The sequence below is a fragment of the Pelophylax lessonae genome, assembly GCF_965119305.1.
Source record: "Pelophylax lessonae genome assembly, chromosome: 6".
Classification (NCBI taxonomy): Eukaryota; Metazoa; Chordata; class Amphibia; order Anura; family Ranidae; genus Pelophylax; species Pelophylax lessonae.
In genome coordinates, this window is record NC_138773.1 from 107,208,969 (window position 1) to 107,228,836 (window position 19,868).

Consider the following 19,868-nt stretch of genomic DNA (forward strand, 5'->3'; position numbering starts at 1 on the left):
TCTTATAGGTTTGCTGGTGCTAGTGCTACTTTGATTACAATTTTTGAAAAAGGTCTGTTTTGAATTTCACTTTTCCCTTTTTTATCTACAGAATGTGTTGATATCAATGTCACCCCAGATAAAAGGCAAATTCTCCTGCAGGAAGAAAAGCTTTTGCTGGCAATATTAAAGACCTCTCTTCTGGCTATGTATAGTGGCAGTGTGAATAAACTAAATTTAAATAATTCGCTGGTGGATGCCACAGGTTTGTTTATGTTTGTTGTAGAATATGCAAATTATTTGTTGCTAGTTTTTTAAAGCCACTAAAATGAATATATTGTGTTAAAGGTTAGCAATGAAAATAATTTATTAAACTGTGAATCCTACAATGCAGAAAAATAAAATCTGATGTGCTAAAGGTCAGTTAACTCCATGAAAAACTTATAACCATATTATTACAACATATTTTTCAGTGAACTTTGCAAACACTGTTTGCAGACTTCTTCTACACAAGAGCTGCTGTCTGCACTCCTGCAACGCAGTGCAATGATTTAATTGAAGTGTAGGTGAGCATCATGGTAAATGTAGTTCCTAAACATCTGGGGTGCCAAGTTGGCCATCACTGCAATAGAGGAAACATTTGGATACAATTTTGTTCAGGGGTCAACATATACAGAAAATGAAATATAAGTGCCGCGCTAAAATAAATATGTGAACTTTGACAATTCACAATGAAACTAATATAATAAATATGTGTGACAACATATCATAGTATAAGTGAAAGTCCCATATAACAACGAAGGTGTGTCTAGAAACACACAATACAAAGTCCCATATGTGAAGGTGATATATCCAGCAATGGTAGAAGTGATCACAGTAGCAGTCAGATCCCGTCACCAAAGGGAACAAATAATATAAATATGCGCTTACCAGACGTCATGGACCTATAATGCCATATAGCATACAGGTCATGAAGGCTTCACATATAAGGTCCTGGGATCCTCCCGAATAGATGTTAACCTCGGATGTTCCAAAGGCCAGTGGTAGATGGAAAGGAGGAAAAGTGGGTCCCTCATTCACCATATAGCATGTAGAAATAAGCCAAAGGAATATACATAGTGTAAAACTGCTAAAAGGAATTTATTGAAGAAACAGAAATGCACTTACAAGCATTCAAAGGTATAAACTGCAATAATGCAGTCAAGACAGTCTTTCTATAAAGAGATTCTGCTGATGCGTTTCGTCGTATCAGACATCTTCAAAGACATCCTCCTCATAGAGGAGAATGGGTGGCCTGATCAGGTCCGCCTAAAAAAATGGACAGGCGGACCTGATCAGTCCGCTTATGTGAAAGGGGCAATACAGTTTGTGAAGAAAAATGTTAAAGGATAAGTTTGCCTTTGAAAAAAACATAAAAATAAATGCACATTTTTTTTGCAGGTTAAAAAAAATATGTGCAATTATTTTTTGTTTCTGGGGTATCTAAAGCATAGCACCAGTGATCAGCAGATCGCTGGTGCCACGAAGGCATCCTGCAGACCTGCTAGTGTATCTGTGTGCCCGTACATCGGATGGGCAAGCAGATACAATCTGACAAGAAGACTCAATGAACTACCGCTGTAATCACAGCCCCATGGTAGTTCATTGAGAACTACAAGCCGACCTCTGTGAAGGGTGTGGGGACTTTTTTTTCATTCACAGGGCACTGTGAATAAGTGACGTGGCCAGGAGGGGGATTGTTACAGCTAGCATGGGGGAGATCCCCGCTAGCCTTCACAGGGGGATTGGGGGGCAGTAGGGGTAGGTCTGTTCTATATATAACATGTTACACCCTGAATATAGATGTAACATGTTACGAAAGGTGAACTTCTCCTTTGAAAAGTGAAACCCACTGTTCATTTCAATTTAATATTACTAGTTTTGATATTGTAGTCACTAAATGGCATTTAATAGGCAACACTGTGAGAAATAAACCTGAGAGTGTTTGTGAAAGCACCTATCAGTTGGCTGCAAATACAAATGGAAAAACTGAACATATCCTCTTTTGCTTCAGTTTTTGTAAATAAGGTAGAGAAAAGGAAGTATGTGCTGCTTTTATCATCCAGCTTATCTGGCTGTACCATAGTGCAGGTTAGAAAAGGAAACCTATTTGGAAGTTGTGAAAAAAACAGGCAGTTTCCTTTTCCGGGTTATAACAAATTTAGCTGCATTAGCTGACTTCTGGTATACAAGCTAATCATTTAGAATACCCTTACTATTTCTCTTTCGTTCATTGACGGACACAGCTTCTGGTATTCTTAACCATTGGGTTATACTGTCCCCTACAGGAGTAGGACACTAGGCAGAAAAATATCTTGGCTACACCCATGGACAGTCCCAGGGGGGTATACTCCCTCTCTCTGCTATAGCCACTCAGTTTTTTTTCTGCCTAGTCAGGAGTAAGGACCTATTTCCTTGCTGGGATCTTTGGTCCTGGCAATTTCTTTTTTTTTTTTTTAGATTGAAAATTTTTTACTTTTGGATTTTTCCTGTGAGATCTACAATCAACTGCCCAACTGGGCGACGGGCTGGATAATCTAGATCCAGTGGTCACCCCAGACCTCATCTCCGCTGCGACATAGCCCCACTGGATGGGGGCTGGCCCTGCGAGGTAAGCCTCTCACAAGGTCGCATATGACCTGGCCTCGGCCTGAGTCACAGCGTTCCTCCTGGCGGACAGCCCCCCCATTTCGATGGGGAGCAGGATCTGTCTGCAGCAGTGCCCGCTTGGTTCCTGGTATGGTGAGTAGCTGTCTCCCCTCTTCCCTTGAAGGGTATTAGGGTGGACGCAGGCCCCTCCATGGGAAGGTCAGACCCCCAGGTACTCCTCCTTGGCACCCCCCCTCACCTGTTCCCCCCCCTCCACTATTGCAGGGTCTGTATGGGTGGTCTGGACACCCCGTGAGGTGGGGGCCGGGTGCCATGCTGGTGATGGGGGCAGGGGGGGGGGTGTGCCGCTGGCGACCGGACAATCGCCAGCAGGTTGTACCTGGTGGGGGCTCCTGCCAGGGCCTCCCTTCCTGCCTTGTGCCTGTCCTGTGGCTAGGGATACCTCCTGGGTCCCCGAGAGCCTCGTGGTGCCGCGTGGGGCTGCCATTTTCCTTTAGCCCATAGGCTACAATGCACGGCAGCCATTTTGTGGTGGTTTGCCATTCAAAATAGTGGGGGCCATGACAGTGGAGCCCGAGGGCGGCGCGTTCAGCAGTGGGAGCCCTCCTTATCCCCTAGTGATTCTCCTGGTGACTAGCGGAGCCTGGTTCTGCGGGTGGTGAGTCTGGTGGGGTCCTCTCCCTCTCTGCTGAGGTTCGATTGGTGCTTGTAGCTGGCGACCGGGTGGTGCTGCCAGCGTGGTGGGGGTGTTCCTTAGCAGTGTTTTTACACTTCTGTGGGTCCCCCTGGTGGCTAATAGAGTCTTTGGAGCACATCTACCCACCAGATCCCCTCTCTGAGGCTGCAGGGCACTCCGGGTCCCGACCATCCTTCCATGCACTGACAGCTGTCTTGTAGTCCCTTGTGTCCCAGGTGGAGGTGGTTTTCAGGGCCACGGACTAGCAAAAGGCGCCCCCCGCCTTCCCCTGTCTCATCAGATCCTGAATCTGATTTGGCCGCCGTAGATGTGGGTCACCCTGATGGGTCTGCAACCACGCACCTTGAATACTTAGATAGTGAGAATTTCTCCATGTCTGCAACTGCGCATGAAAAGGCGCTGGTGGATGTACTGATTGTATTTGTGCGTGAGCCTCTAAAAATTAGAGACATAGCTGTGACTGCTACAAGGGCACAGGTTCCCTTGGCACTCACAAACCACCCAGAGCGGCAAAAGTTGTTTCTCTTACGTCCTCCGACAGTCGCCGCCTCTTCATATTCGTCACATATGGGGTATTAGACTTTGCTCCGAAGGAGTAGCTAGGCAACAGAATATGTTAACAGTAAAGCTTTAACATATCCCACCCTCAAGGGGTGGTCCCCTCAGTCAATACCCTCCTACTTCCTGCAACCATATCTCAGTTTTAATGTCTAGCTTGTCAGGAGTGGCTGGCTCTCTCTGTGCTGGGACTTTCTGTCCCAGACTCTTTCTTCTTTTTAATATTTTGTTTGAGTTTTCTCTCTATCTTTACTTAGCTGTTATTTTTGTCAGCATTAGTTAGTTCTTCGGACGAAGAGGATTATGCGGACTGGGTCTCGGGCTGATCCCCCTGGTCGCAGGTCGTGGGTCAGTGGCTTCCCAGTCTGCCATCGAGCGTTCAGCCAGGTAACGCTCCTGGCACAGTGAACGACCCATCCCTGTTCGGTGCAGGGATGATTGGTGAGGTGGCTACCTCACCGGACGCTGTGCGGTTTCTTAACCTCCATTGTGTGCGTCTTGAATTGCGACTCTCCCTGCCTCATGTGCAGCGGCTTGTTCGCCTGTGCGGGTCCCCCACGCCATGTGAGGTAAGTGTATTTATGTGGGGACCTGTCTGTCTGGGGGGGTCTCAGTCTGGGACTGTGTAACCTGCCTTTAATCACACTGCTTGTCTCCCTATCTCTCGGCTGCATGCTGTGGGCTGCAAGGGGGGGGGGGGAGCTGTATGACACTGTGTGTGTCAGGCTGGGCAGTGTGAGAAGCTGTGTGCTGTGGGGCATGTTTTTTCTTGGCATGTTTGGGCATATACAGCGATCGCTGCGGCGATCTAACATGTATCCTTATATTGGGATGTAATGTGTGTGTTTTTATGCACTGTGGAGCGGCGTTTTCGGCGCCAAACGACGCCATTTTACCGGCGCCCGCTCCGGCCGCATGGTTTACATGCACGGCGGCCATTTTCTTGTAGCCTCCATAGGCTTACATAGAGCGCCCTGGCAGCATCACTTCCTCTTTCCAGGAACACCGATCGAGGCAGCAGCAGCAGCGGGGTCTCCTCAGGTTTTATCCTTCTGTTCTTGCTATCCATTGCCTGTATTCAGTTTGTATATTCCCTGTGGGGGTCTCATTGTGCCTGAGTGTGGTGCGGTGGGCTGCGCTTGCCGCGCTTGCTAAAAGGGGGCAGTTAACCCTTGGTTGTCTGGCATTACAGGGGCAATGGATTCTCAGGAGGGCAAGTTTCCTACAGTATTGGTGGAAAGCCAGGGGACCGCTGTTTCCCCCCCAGGGGGGGATTTAGCCACTATTGTGGCTGGCCTTGCTGCCCAGGTGCAAATGCTGGTGGCTGCTCAATCTACTAAACGGCCCAGAGTTGCTCTGTCCTCTGATTCTGAGGGTGAAGGTGATGGGGCTGTTCTGGCAGGGACCTCCTTATCGGGGTCCCGCTCCTCTCTTGATCTAGTGGGGTCTGAGGTAGAGGCTGAAGTTGAGGGGGTTGATAATTCTCCCCCTGGCTCGCCTGAAGAGCTTGCAATCATGGATGAGTTGATTGCTTCCATTAAGCAGACGCTACGTTTGCAAGACGAAGTGTGTCCCCCCGCTGCCTTGGCGGCTTATGGGACGCAGAGGAAACGCAGGACGCCGCAGGTTTTTCCCTGCAATGCTGATTTTCAGCGCGCTGTTAAGGATCAATGGCGCGATCTGCGCAAGCCTTTTGCGGTACCAAGTAAATTCAAGCTGCGTTATCCCTTCTCGCCTGCCACTGATGAACGGTGGTGTGTGCCTCCGCCAGTGGATCATGCAATTGCGGTTTTGAACAAAGCCACTGCGATTCCTGCAGAGGGTTCCCCTGTTTTCCGTGATGCCACGGATAGGAGACTGGAGTCTCTTGCCCGTCATACTTATTCTGTTACGGGTTCTATGCTTAAGGCTCTGTTTGCTTCTCTCATGGCGGCCCAGGCGATCGCAAGTTGGACGCAGATGCTTAGGCGCGTCCTAGTGGCCGATTCGGCCTCGGCGGCGACCCTGGATATGGTGGATCAGATCCACCAGGGTGTCATGTATCTGTGTGATGCGGACCTGGACCTGATTCCGTTGGCTGCACGTGTGCACAGCGTGGCGGTATTGTCTCGCCGCCTGGTTTGGTTGAAATGTTGGTCGGTGGACCAATCTTCCCGTAAGACCTTAGCCAATCTGCCTTATGATGGGTCTCGCCTTTTTGGGGAGTCCCTGGATGTGTTGATTAAGGGGATCACCGGGGGTAAGAGCACTCTCTTGCCCCATTTCCCCAAGGCTAAGGGGGCTTCTGGGAAGAAGCATGCTAATTTTCGGCCCCCTCAGGGGTCCTTTCGTGCCTTTCGGCCGCACTACAAGGGCAAACCGTTCAAAGGCCAAGGCTCTCAGAAGAAGCCCTGGTCTGGGAAACAGAAGTCCGGCCAATCCGGACCTGCAGCCCATAACAGTTCGGCCTGAAGGGGCGCCCTCACCCAGTTTTGGGGTGGGGGGACGCTTGCTCGGTTTTCTTCAGCCCTGGTTGGCCCGTGTGCGGGACAGATGGGTTCTGGAAATCGTTCGATCTGGTTACAAGATCGAGTTTCTCTCTCGGCCGGAGAGCAGATTTTTTCCTCAAATCTTCAACTGTCTCCAGAGCGCCTGCGGGATCTGCACCTGGCGGTGCGGGACCTAAGGGCTCAGGGAGTGGTGGTTCCGGTGCCTCATCGGGACAGATTTCGGGGGTTTTATTCCAATCTGTTCACCGTGCCCAGGAAGGAGGGCAAGGTTCGTCCGATTCTGGACTTGAAGGCTCTGAACCGCTCTGTGCGGGTTCGCAAGTTCCGCATGGAATCCCTGCGCTCGGTGGTGGCTGCCCTGGTTCCGGGGGAATTCATGGCCTCCATCGATTTGAAGGATGCGTACCTTCACATCCCCATATTCGAGGGTCATCAGAGATACCTTCGTTTTGCCATTGCGGAGGATCACTACCAGTTCGTGGCGTTGCCCTTTGGTCTCGCCTCGGCTCCGCGGGTCTTCACCAAGGTGCTTGCACCGGTTCTGGCATTATTGAGGGCCCAGGGCATTTCTGTCCTGGGGTATCTGGACGACATTCTGGTTCGGTCTGCGACCAGACAGGGTCTGGAGGAGGACCTGTCTGTCACAATGCAAACTCTGCAGGAGTTTGGTTGGACGATAAATGTTCCAAAGTCGAAACTGAGTCCGTCGGTTCGTCTCCCCTATCTGGGAATGATACTGGACTCGGTGCAGGCGAAGGTCTTCCTGCCGGAAGACAAACTCAGGACTCTTCAGGAGGAAGTCAGGTCCCTCAGGGACGTTCCGCACTCGTCTCTGCGGACGTGTATGAGATGTCTGGGATTGATGGTCTCGGCCTTCGAGGCGATTCCTTTCGTGCAGTTTCACACGCGGGGTCTCCAAGCGGAGATCCTGTCCAGGTGGGACGGGCGACCTCAATCTCTGGATCTTCAAATCTCGTTGAGTCATCGCACCAGGGAAAACCTTCTGTGGTGGCTCCAGTCCCCGTTGGTGTCCGGGGGCAAGTCGTTTCGTCCGATCTCATGGACGGTAATCACCACGGATGCCAGCCTGTCGGGCTGGGGTGGTGTTCTGGGCGTTCTGTCCGCCCAGGGGACCTGGACGGAGGGGGAGTCTTCCCTCCCGATCAACATTCTGGAATTGCGTGCGATAAGGCTCTGTCTTCATTGCTGGACGGACCGACTGCAGGGCTGCCCGGTTCGGGTGCAGACGGACGATGCCACGGCGGTGGCCTACATCAACCACCAAGGGGGCACCAGGAGTGCCCGAGCGGCTCGAGAAGTGGCCGACATTCTATCTTGGGCCGAGACTCATGTCCCGGCGATAACGGCGGTTCACATTCCGGGAGTGGAGAACTGGCAGGCGGACTATCTGAGTCGCCAGACCCTGGATCAGGGGGAATGGTCTCTCCACCCGGCTGTCTTCCAGATGTTGTGCGCGAAGTGGGGTCTTCCAGATGTGGACCTGTTCGCGTCTCGCCTCAACTACAAGGTGAAGAGGTTCGTGGCAAGGACGCGCGACCCTCGGGCAGACGCGTCGGACGCGTTAGTGGCCCCGTGGCATCAGTACAGGCTGATGTACGCGTTTCCACCGATTCAGTTGCTGTCCAGGTTCCTTCGCAGGTTACACTCGGAACGCAGCACGGTGATTCTTGTGGCACCGGACTGGCCTCGCCGGTCCTGGTACGCAGACCTCGTGAATCTGGCGGTCGACGCCCCTTGGCGTCTGCCTCTTCGAGACGATCTACTGTCTCAAGGACCGATTTACCATCCTGCTTTACAGTCGCTGGCTTTGACGGCCTGGCTGTTGAGACCGAGGTCCTGAAGGAGAAGGGTCTCTCTCCAGAGGTCGTTCATACTTTGATCAACGCGAGGAAGTCTTCCTCGGGGAAGGTTTATTACCGTACTTGGAAGGCCTATTTTGCCTGGTGTGAGTCCAGGGGGTTTTCACCCCGCACGTACTCGGTTTCCCGTGTGCTGTCTTTCCTTCAGACGGGTGTCGATCAGCGTTTGGCGCTGGCTCCGATAAAGGGTCAGGTGTCTGCGCTGGCCGTTCTGTTTCAACGTCCCGTGGCTTCCAACTCCTTGGTTGGCACCTTTATTCAGGGTGTGCGGCATCTGGTTCCTCCTAGGAGGGATCCTTTGCCCCCTTGGGACTTGAATCTCGTTCTATCTGTGTTACAACGTGCTCCTTTTGAACAGATCAGGGAGATCTCGTTGTCTATGTTGTCCAAAAAGGTCGCCTTTTTGGTGGCGATCACTTCGGCTCGCAGAGTGTCGGAACTGGCGGCTTTGTCCTGCAAGTCTCCGTACCTGGTTGTTCATTTGGATAAGGTGGTCTTGCGACCTAATCCTTCTTTTCTGCCGAAACGGGTTTCGGAATTCCATCTTAACGAGGATATTGTTTTGCCTTCGTTGTGCACGAAGCCTAAACATCCAAAGGAGATGAGATTGCACTCTCTGGATGTTGTTCGGGCGATAAGGGTTTACCTTAAATCGACTGAGTCTTTTCGTAAGACGGACTCCTTGTTTGTTCTTCCAGAGGGTCCTCGGAAAGGGCATGGCGGCTTCGGCCTCTACCATCGCCAAATGGATCAGGCAGACCATTGAACAGGCCTATGCCTTGCAGGGGAAGGTTCCCCCTGTGCCTGTGAAGGCGCACTCTACTAGATCTCTGAGTACGTCTTGGGCCTGCCGTCATGGGGCTTCTGTAGCCCAGGTGTGTAAGGCGGCGACTTGGTCGACCGTGCACACTTTCACAAAATTCTACAAAGTAGATGTTCAGGCATCGGCGGATGCTTCCTTTGGCCGCAAGGTTCTTAGTGCGGCTGTTCCCTAGGGTCCCTTGTTGGGGACTCCTGGCTGTTGGGATAGTTTTTGTATCCCCTGGGTTTTTTTGTCTTTTCCTGGGTTGTTGCTCCTGTTGAGCACTTATTTTTGCTGTTGCCCAGCTGGTTTCCTTCCTTTGGTAAGGTTCCTTTCTTTGATGTGGAGACTGCGTTGCCTTTCGGCGCGGATGCGTTTCCCACCCCTCATGTTTGCACTGCTTTGGGACGTCCCCATATGTGACGAATATGAAGAGGCGGCGACTGTCGGAGGACGTAAGAGAAAACGGAATTTTTGTAAAATCTTACCTGTAAAATTCCTTTCTCTGAGTCCTCCGACAGTCGCCGCCCCCGCCCCTCTTTTGGGGTTTGAATGTATACTCTACTGCTATTCCACTAAAACTGAGATATGGTTGCAGGAAGTAGGAGGGTATTGACTGAGGGGACCACCCCTTGAGGGTGGGATATGTTAAAGCTTTACTGTTAACATATTCTGTTGCCTAGCTACTCCTTCGGAGCAAAGTCTAATACCCCATATGTGACGAATATGAAGAGGCGGCGACTGTCGGAGGACTCAGAGAAAGGAATTTTACAGGTAAGATTTTACAAAAATTCCGTTTTCCCTTTCCCCACCTGTTTTGACAGAATTGTCGCGAAAGAGTGAGGACGACTGAATCGTCCCCTTGGGGTCCCGAAGCGGTTTGCTAGGCAATACCCCTATGAAGAGTCCCTTTCAAAAAGTGGTCTGTTCCACCGGTTTCCAGGTTAAACAAAGCAACCGTGATTCTGGTTGAAGAGTCTCCGGCCTTTAAGGACCCGACTGACAAAAAAGGCGGAGGCTGTAGCCCACAATATGTTCACCCTTGCTTGCTCAGCATTGAGGCCGGTGTTCACCATTGCCCTGGTGTTGCAAACTCTGACTGAGCGGGCTTAGCTTTTGTGCCATGACCTGGAGGGAGAACAGCTCCCACCTGCCTTTGAGCTGGCAGACCAGCTGGTCCAGGAGATGCAGTTTATCTGTGCTGCATCTTTGGATGAGGCTCCCCTAGTATCTCGGTTCTCTGTTTCGGCCTAACATGCTGGTCTGCTGGCCAGACTTTCTAAAAAAAAAAAAAAAAGGCCCAGACTTTTCTTCCTTTTCAAGGAGATCGCCTGTTTGGAGCTACTCTGGATGATATGATTAAGGGTCTCACAGGGGAGAAGAGTACCTTTCTTCAACAGGCTACCAAGGGCAAGGACCCTTGTCACAGATGTGGGCCCTTCTTTTCAGCTTATGAGAAGTTTTTTCGTCCCTCAGGATTGACTGACAAGGGATGGAAGCCTTTTCGGGCCCTCCAATGATAAATCCAAGCGAACTTGGTCTGGCAAGTCGAGAGCGGGCCTCTCTAGACCCGCAGACAAAGCTCCTTCGGCATGAAGGTGCGCCCTCACCTGTATCTGCGGTGGGGGCACGTCTTCTCTGGTTCCTGGACCTGTGGACTTCCCTGGTACATGACAAGTGGGTCCACAAAGTCATACGATCCGGATACAAGATCTAGTTTCGTGCTCGCCCTCCGGAAAGGTTCTTTCCTTCCAACGTGCGACTGTCTCCAGAACACTTACAGGCATGCTTTGGGGCGGTGCAAGATTTTTTGTTTCAAGGGGTGATTGTCCTGGTTCCGATTGTGGAAAGTTTTTCAGGGGTTTTTACTCAACCTGTTTACAGTTCCCAGGAAGGAGGGCAAAGTGCATCCAATCCTGGACCTCAAGGCGCTAAACTGCTTTGTGCGGGTGCAGAAGTTCAGGATGCAGTCCATTCGCAGAGTGGTGCCTTCCCTACATCAAGGGGTTTTTCTTGCCTCCATAGACATCAAAGAGGCCTACCTTTACATTCCAATATGTGTCAGTCACCAACACTTCCCTGCTTTGCAGTGGGAGAGGAACATTATCATTTTGGGGCTTTACCATTTGGTCTTGTTTCCACTCCCTGGGTCTTCGCTACAGTGTTGGTCCCGGTACTGACATTGTTATGCCGGCAGGAGATCGCGGTACTGGGCTATTTATACCATCTCCTTCTGTGAGCAGAGTCTTTTGCACTGTCTGAAAACCTTGAAATCACCATACGAACTCTGAAGGAGTTCAGCTGGATTCTGAATCTTCGGAAATCAGCCTTGGTCCCCTCTACGAAACTAGACTATCTGGGTCTGACTCTGGACTTGGCCTTAGCCAGAGTATTTCTTCCTCCAGACAAACTTCAGACACTGTAGGTTGCAGTTCGTCTCCTGCTGACCAGCAGATGGTCATCCTTCCGGACTTCTATGCGGGTACTGGGCCTGATGGTGTCAACCTTCGAGGCGGTCCGGTTTGTGCAGTTACATGCGGGGTCCCTGCAACAAGAGATTCCCATCACATGGGTTGAGAATCTGCAGTCTCTGGACAACCCAATGCAGCTGAGCCAGGGTACGAGAGAGTCCCTGATTTGGTGGCTTCTTTTGCCGGCGCTCCGGCAGGGCAAAATCCTTGCTATCCTTGTATTGGACAGTGGTCACCACGGATGCCAGCCTGTCCGGGTGGGGAGGCACCCTCGACAGAAGTTCTGCTCAGGGGTTCTGGATCCTGGAAGAATCCAGACTACCTCTCAATGTCCTGAGTTACATGCGATCAGGCTGTGCCTGGAACATTGGATGGATCCAAGGCTGTCCAGTGTGCATTTAATCAGGCAATGCCACACCCATAGCTTATGTCAATCTCAAAGGGGGCACAAGAAGTGTCCTGGCAGCTCTGGAGGTAGCCGTCACTCTCAGGGCAGAACGTTTAGTTCCAGCCCTCCCTGCCGTTCAATTTCCCGGAGTGGAACATTGGCAGGAGGATTACCTCAGTCGGCAGACGTTAGAACATGGGGAATGGTCTATTCATCCGGAAGTGTTTTACTCTTGTTGTGTCTCCAGTGGGGCATCCCCGAGGTGGATATGTTGGCATCTCGGCTCAGCAGTAAGGTACATAGGTTCATGGCATGGTCTCGCGACCCCACAGATGGGCTGGTGGCCCCATGGGGTCAGTATCTTCTGATTTACTCCTTCCCTCCTCTCAAGCTTCTGCCAAGACTTCTACAGCCTCAAGGCAGAAGGGATTCCGTTCATTTTAGTGGCCCCGGACTGGCCCCACCGGGCCTGGTACGCCGACCTGGTGCGGCTGGTTGCCAACGTTTCCTTGGAGGCTTCCTCTCAGGGAAGATCTGCTGTCCCAAGGGCCAATCTTCCAGCCTGCTTTACAGTCGTTGGCTTTGACGGCTTGGCTGTTTGAAAGCTAGGTTCCGAAGGATAGGGGATTGTCTAAATCAGTGATTCCTACGCAGTTAAAAGATTGGAAATCTACTTCTTGGAAGACGTACATTGCGTGGTGTGAATCCCTTGGGGTTCCTCCTGGCTCTTTTTCAGTGGCTCAGATCTTGACCTTCCTTCAATGGGGAATTGAATAGCAGTTGGCCTTGAGTACTATTAAGGGCCAGGTATTGGCCTTGGCAGTTTTCTTCCAACCAACCCTTGGCTACTTCTCTGGTGTGTACCTCTCTTCAGGGTGTTCGGCACTTGGTCCCTCCGGTGTGGTCTCTTTTGCCGCCTTGGGACCTCAATTTGGTAGTTTCAGTTCTCCAGAAGTCTCCTTTTGAGAATCTTCGGGAGTTTCCCCTGCTTATGCTGTGGCAGAGGGTGGCCTTTTTGGTGGCGATCCTGGCGGTGTTATCCTGTTGTTCACCTTATCTGGTAATTCAAAGGGATAAGGTGGGGCTTTGCTCCTGTCTGTCATTCCTTCCTAAGGTGGTCTCTGATTTTCTTTTGAATATAGACATCGTGTTGCCTTCCCTGTGTCCTAGGCCTAAACATCCAAAGGAAATTGCCTCGCATGCCTTGGATGTGGTTCGGGCAATTCAGGAAATCGGACTCTCTATTTTTGCTCACGGATGGCCTCGTCAGGGTTGTCCTCTTCCTCTGCGACCATTTTTAGATGGTTCAGAGAGACGGTGGTTCAGGCCTATTCCATCAGGGGTCAGGTTTCTCCTTTTCCTGTCAAGGCCCACTCTACTAGGGCGCTTAGTGCCTTCTGGGCCTTCCCTCATCAGGCGTCAGTGATGCAGGTTTGCAAGGCGGCCACCTGGTCATGGGTGCACATTTTTACAAAGTTTTTCATAAAGTGGATGTGTCCCTTGGCTGCAAGGTTTTGCAGGCTGCTGTTTAAGAGGACCTTATCCTCTTTGAGGGTGTATGTTTTTTGTTTTTTTTTTTTATTCAGGTGGACTTCAGTTGTTTGGTTGGGCCCCTGTTGCCTGGTTGACTAATGATTAGCCTTGGGAATTTTTTGCTGTTTCCCACCCCCATGTTTAACACTGCTTTGGGATGACCCAATAGTTAAGAATACCAGTAGCTGTGTCAATGAACAAAAGAGAAAATTGTATTTTTGACTTACCGTAAAATCCATTTCTCTGATGTTGATTGATGATATATTTATCCTGACACTGCTTGTAACAAAACTGAGTGGCTATAGCAGAGAGAGGGAGTATACATCCTGGGACTGCCCATGGGTGTAGTCAGAATTTTCTTCTGCCTAGTGTCCTACCCCTGTAGGGGGCAGTATAACCCAATGGTTAAGAATACCAGAAGCTGTGTCTGTCAATGAACATCAGAGAAATGGATTTGACAGTAAATCAAAAATCCCATTATTGCTGTGATGGGGTATTAATTTGGGCTGCTTGCACTATGTTATATGAATACATACTAATTTACATATTTGTCAAACCCCTTTGCTTTTTGTATGTTTGTTGTAGGGAGTTTCAGAAAAATAAGTACAGAATCATCTAATGGAGTTACAAAAGAGCAAAATCTATCAGACAAAGGGGCACTTGCTGTTTCTAAACTTAGGGAGGCCTATTCTCTAAACCAGAAATCATCATTTGGATCACCACAAAAAAATCCAGATAAAACTCAGAAATCATTCCCAAGTCAGAGGACACTCCAGTCTTTTAATTTTTCCACAACAGTCCAAATCTGTGTTAAACCATCATCACATGTGTGTGATAATAAAAAAGAACCAGGAACACCAAACTCTTCTGGTGAAGTTACTGAAGTAAAAAATGACTACAACTCTGGCAAGGGAACCATTAGTAGCTCAGAAAGTGAGCAAGGACTATACACTCCTGATTTCTCCAACCACCTTACTGCTGAAAGTCTAAAGAGTTCACCAGAAACACTAATGAAAATGGAGAACATGGAGCCATTTGCATCTGATGATCAACACCCTAACTTTGAAACGGAGGAGATCTTTAACCACCCTGTCCAAAAGAAGGAAATAAACAATGATTTTTCTCCAGATTGTAAGCGTATGAAAACGGAGGCTAAATTTACTTTACATACTGAAACATTACAAACTGATTCCATCGATGCTCCTGTAAATGTTATTAAGAAAATGGTGCCCTTACATTTTTCAATGTGTCGTCTTGCCAAGAGAATGAATAAATTGAAACAACGTCAACAGAAGGAGGAGTCTGAAATGTTCCGCAGATTCCGAGCAAAGATCAGTCCAGGGGAAAATCAGGCTGCAGAAGAAGAGCTCCGAAAAGAAATCAGGTAATTCAGTGGAAGTAGAAAAAACTATTTAAAGGCCAATTTTTGCTTTCTTGACCCTAAAGTATAAGACACAGGCAGATTCAGAGATGACTGTGTTACAGCCAGGTACCTTCAGGTAATTGGACAGTGTCTAAAGAAAAAGCTGTGAGGACTCCCATATAACCCCTCCCACGCCCAACAACCCTTAATTCTTTTCTAGTGTCTTAAGGTGTTGGATATGTCCTCTGAGTGTGTTAGTGTAGTTGCACCTACAGATTTCTTCAACCAAGTTTTCCTTCTGCAATTTGGCCATAGTGGCATGTTACACAGTTTACATGTGACCCTGGAGAAGACATGGCTGGCCTGTAAAGTTGGTTCGACACTAGATCCTGCATTGGGCGCCCACCTTGGCATGTAATGCATGGTGCTATACAGATGTGGGGGAGAGGTGATCAACAACAGTGTGACTCAGTCCCTGAAGAGCTTCTCGCTGAGGAGGGTTATGCCCTGCCGAAGTGGGTGTAGTCAGGGCCGCAAGGGTTAATTTTCACTTCTCCCCAGGAATAGAGATCACTCAGGGCGGGGTGGGGGGATAGTCTTTACCGACGTACTCCTCTTGTTCCTCCTTGTTTTGGGGGTTAACTTTTCCTACTGCCTCCCTTTTTTCCTGAGAGAGGCTCCAGCACTGGGGGGGTTAATGATTGAGAAGACCGGGGTAATTGTAGCCACTTGGGCACCACCGTGGACAGCTCTGGGTGGTCCTGCAGCTCTTACTGATGTCCTAATTGGCGTGAGCGCACTGAGTGAGTCAATGGTGGCCAACTTTACTGTTCTTGGCTGCAGGCCTGAAATATTCACTGCAATTTGGACTGACATAGTCACACATTGGACATGGGAATAAGGTGATGCAAACAGGTGTGTGGTGTGGACACGTAGAGGAACCCCGTATTCTCCCCATCCTCAGCCGGGGTCATGGTAAGTAGCATGTCCAGAGCATTTATTATTGGAAAATGGGGTCCAATGGCCTGGCTGACTCCTTACATCAGAAGTCGTGGGTGGGCCTCCTATTTGTCCAAATGTGCAGACTTAAAATATTGGTCAGTGGAACCAAATTGCAAAAAGCACCTGGAAAAGATTCAGCCTGTGGGTGGTAGACTGGTGAGGAACCTAGACTCTTTCATCAAAAAGGTCACCGGTGATAAGAGTACCCTGTTACCAAGCAAACCAAACGCTAAGATTCCTCTACTGGAAGAGTTTCTTTCATCTCTTACAGGGTTCTCCTTCAGCCTGCAGCAGGAAAGCAATTCTGGTGAAAGCCATGGACTATCAACCCTGCTAAGCCCAATTCCAAACCTATGCAATGACAGGGCTCCTCCACTTCTTAGAGTGGGGGAGACCTCCGGTTGCCTTCTCAGCTCTCTAGGTTTGGACATTCCATGTCTTTGAGCTCAGTCTATCAGCTTTTAATTTTACACATACCTGGGAGGGGGGGCTATTTAAATCTGTTTATGGTTCTAAAGTCAAATGGAGATGTAAAACCCATTTTAAACCTAAAATCCTTAATCAGTTCTTGACAGTCTGAAAATTCTGCATAGAATCCACTAGAAGAAGACTTCCTGGCTTCTCTGGACAATAAAGATGCTTGTTTGCGTGACTCCCATTTATCCTCCGAAACAACCATTCCTACGATTTGCCTTGGTGAGGAGCATTTTCAATTTGTGGCACTCCCTTTTGGCGTGTAAATAGCCCCTTGAGTGTTCACAAAGGTATTGGCCTTGTCTTGCTTTCGTCTTCATATTCATATTTTGGGTTCCCTGGATGGTACCAGTTGAGGGCATGGTCTGCTCGTTCAATTTAATGAATGGCTTATCTGTTCAAGGCTTTCTTTTGCATACCCAACCTCCAAAAATCTGCAGCGATTCTGCCTTAATAATTGGAGCACCTAGGCCTTGGCTGTTTTCGGGCTGATCGTATCGACCTTCAGAGGTGGCCAAGTTGCCTTCAGGGATGGCAGAGGTAGAAGTCAAACATGTAAGAGGGAAGCGGACTTGATACTGCCAGGAGTAGAAAATTGGCATGCAAGCTTATTTAGTCAGCATTTAGTTTTGGGAGAGTGGTCCCTCGCCAGAGAAGGAGATAAGGGACACCTTGCATGGATCTCCTTACGTCAAGAGTAAATCACTTAGTGGAGATGTTTTGGAGAGGTCTCCAGACCCAATGGCTTTCGCGTTGAAAGCACTGGTGACTCCGTGGGATCCTTTTTCCATAATATATCCCTTTCTTCCTTTAAAAATCTTCCCTTGTCTGCATTTTTGGAACAAGTAGAAAGGAATTCCAGCGATTCTTGTGGCCCCAAACTTACCACGAAGAACATGGTACGTGGATAGGCTTCTGCTGAACGTTCTGTGCAGTGTTCCACCCTGCTTCTCATTGCTGGCCTGGCTCTTGAAGCCCATGATCTGAGCGATAGGGGCCCAACTGAATCAGTAGTTCCTACACTTTTGAGTACCACAAAATCAACTTATTTTGCGTAGTGTACAGCGGAAGGATAGTCCTCACCAGTACTCCGTGGAATGTATTTTCACTTTTTTCAGGTGGGACCAGCTCAGCGGTTGACTCTGAATACAATCAGGACAATTTTTGACCTTTCCAATTTTTTTCAACAGCCTTTAGCATCACATTCTCTGGTGAAAGCCTTTGTACAGGAGGTGGCTCATAACTGTACCTCCCAGACATTTTCTTGTAGCTCAGTGGGACCTTTGTTACTTTCTCCTTTCTTTGAGCCCATTAGGGAATTATCCTTGCTCGCAAGGTGGTTTCTCTGGTCACTATTACTTTTGCCAGGAAAGTGTCAGATCTAGCTGCTTTGTATTGTAAGAAGCTCTTTCTGGTGGTTCACAAGGATAAGGTTATCCTTCAGCCTAAGGTGTCTTTTTTTTTTTTTTTTGCCAAGGTGGTCTCACCTCAATCAAGGCATAGTGATTCCATCGTTCTGTCTTGCTCCAAAGCACCTTTGGGAGATGGCGCTCCACTTTCTGGATGTAGTTCAATATATTAGAGTCTACCTTGCTTCCACAGATTGTGTGAGATGATCAGATTGTCTCTGTGCTCTTGGAGGACTCTCGCAAGGGGGTTCCCTGCATCTCATTCCACAATTACCAGGTGGATCCATCAGGTTGTGGTTAGAGCCTATGTAGTGAAGGATACGGTTCCTACCTTTCCAGTAAAGCCTCATTCTACTAGAGCAATTTCTGCTTCCTGGGCTTTTCAGCATCAGATATCGAAGGCATAGTTCACTTGGTATTTAGTCCTGGGGCTTGCACATGAGTCCTAGGGCAAGATACTCTGTTGTACAAATTCTCCCCTTCCTAGAACTCGGTATTTACCAGAATTAGAAATCAAATCAACAACAGTGCTGCGCCAAAATACATCTTGTGCAAACAATGAATTAAATATAATAATATTGGTCAGTAAATAACGAATGGACTAAAATATTCAGATATTATTTACCAGAATTTGGCTCTCAATACTATTAAAGGTCACAAACCTGTTTCAGAGACTATTGGCTACACGTTCCTTCTATTAAGACTTTTATACAATGAATTTCTCATGTATCTCCCTCGTCTGCCTTATCTGTTCCACTGCGATTTCCTCAAACCCAAATCTGGTTCTTTTTATGCTTAACGACAACCATTTGACCCTATTTCAAGACCTTTCTTTTCTCTTCTATCACCCACAAGGGGGTACCCTTGTAGCCTTCACCTTTGTGGGGCAAGTGTCTGAATAGACAGCATTATCCTGCAAGGAATACTTTTTGGTTCTGCATAGGGACAAGGTGGTACTGAGGCTCAGGACTTCCTTCTTGCCTAAGATAGTTTCTGCCTTTTTATCTCAACCAGAATATCATTCTTTTATCACTTTGTCCGATTTCAGTTTAACAGAAGGAAATTTCCCTCCATTTTCTGGATGTGGTTCAGGCTTTCACAATCTACCACTCAATTACTGCTTTCAGAACAAGGGATTCCCTTTTTGTTATCCCAGATCTCCCCCATAAAGTTCCCACCATCTCTATAGGTGGCTAAACAACAAACAATTGGGTTCAATCTTTCATTTTCAAAGCCTAACTGAACAAGTTGAAGATAGAAGCCGATTGGTTACTATGCACAGCTGCTTCAGATTCTGCCTGCTCCAGTTTTTGAAAACGACTCACTTTGTGTGTTGCTTTTGATTTTTTGACATTAAGCAAATTGTTTCCAATTTCTATACTGCCACCTTCTGGTCACATATTCTGTACCAGGTTCTACCAGGTGCAGCCTCATCTCATGCCAGTTTAAGGTCATTCAGGCAGCTTAGCTGCAGACAGCCCCAGTTTTCTGTTTACTTGGGCCTGTTAGCGTTTGTTTGACGTGTTGCCCACCCCTCATTTGGACAGCTTTTGGATGTCCCAAAAGTAAATGATTTTCTACTGTCAATGCACAAAAAATAAAATTAGATTTTCTTACTTGCTTAAAAAATACCTTCATTTGAGGGACTGCTTACTACAAAAACCTGAGACGTGGGTAGTAGGGAGGGGTAATCCTATTGTAGTTTTTTGTTTTTGCCAGGGTGCAATTCTCCTGTAGGTGCCAGTATGACCTAAAGTCATTGTGTGTCCCAATGATGATTCCAAGAAAAGCATTTAAAAGTGAACACAAAAATACTATTTTTATTTTTCAGCAAAGACATGTTTGCAAAGATGGAAATAATTGGCCAGTTTAATCTGGGATTTATAATAACCAAGCTGGACTCTGACCTTTTCATTATTGACCAGCATGCGACTGATGAGAAGTACAACTTTGAGATGTTACAGCAAAACACTGTCTTACAAGGGCAAAGGCTTATCATGTAAGTAGAATTGATGCTCAATGCCATGTTTAATGCGTTTATGACTAACTTCAGTTGATCTGCATGGAGTCATTGCCTCCATAACTGAAAAGCCAACCCCCTGGGAGTCCTGATCAACCATCCGGAGCTTTCTGCTGGCAGATCAGAGACGAACAAAGACCAGATCGGCTTTATT

The 19,868-nt window shown here is 48.4% G+C and overlaps 1 protein-coding gene across 1 annotated transcript in view; it reads left to right on the forward strand.

Moving 5' to 3' along the window:
• The window catches only part of PMS2 (PMS1 homolog 2, mismatch repair system component), an 89,374-nt gene that overhangs the window by 50,791 nt on the left and 18,715 nt on the right, over nucleotides 1-19,868 (forward strand). The window contains exons 10-12 of the mRNA XM_082261883.1: nucleotides 92-244; nucleotides 14,032-14,830; nucleotides 19,526-19,693. Of these exons, the coding sequence (XP_082118009.1) occupies nucleotides 92-244; nucleotides 14,032-14,830; nucleotides 19,526-19,693 (1,120 nt within the window). The remainder of the gene's footprint in view (nucleotides 1-91; nucleotides 245-14,031; nucleotides 14,831-19,525; nucleotides 19,694-19,868) is intronic.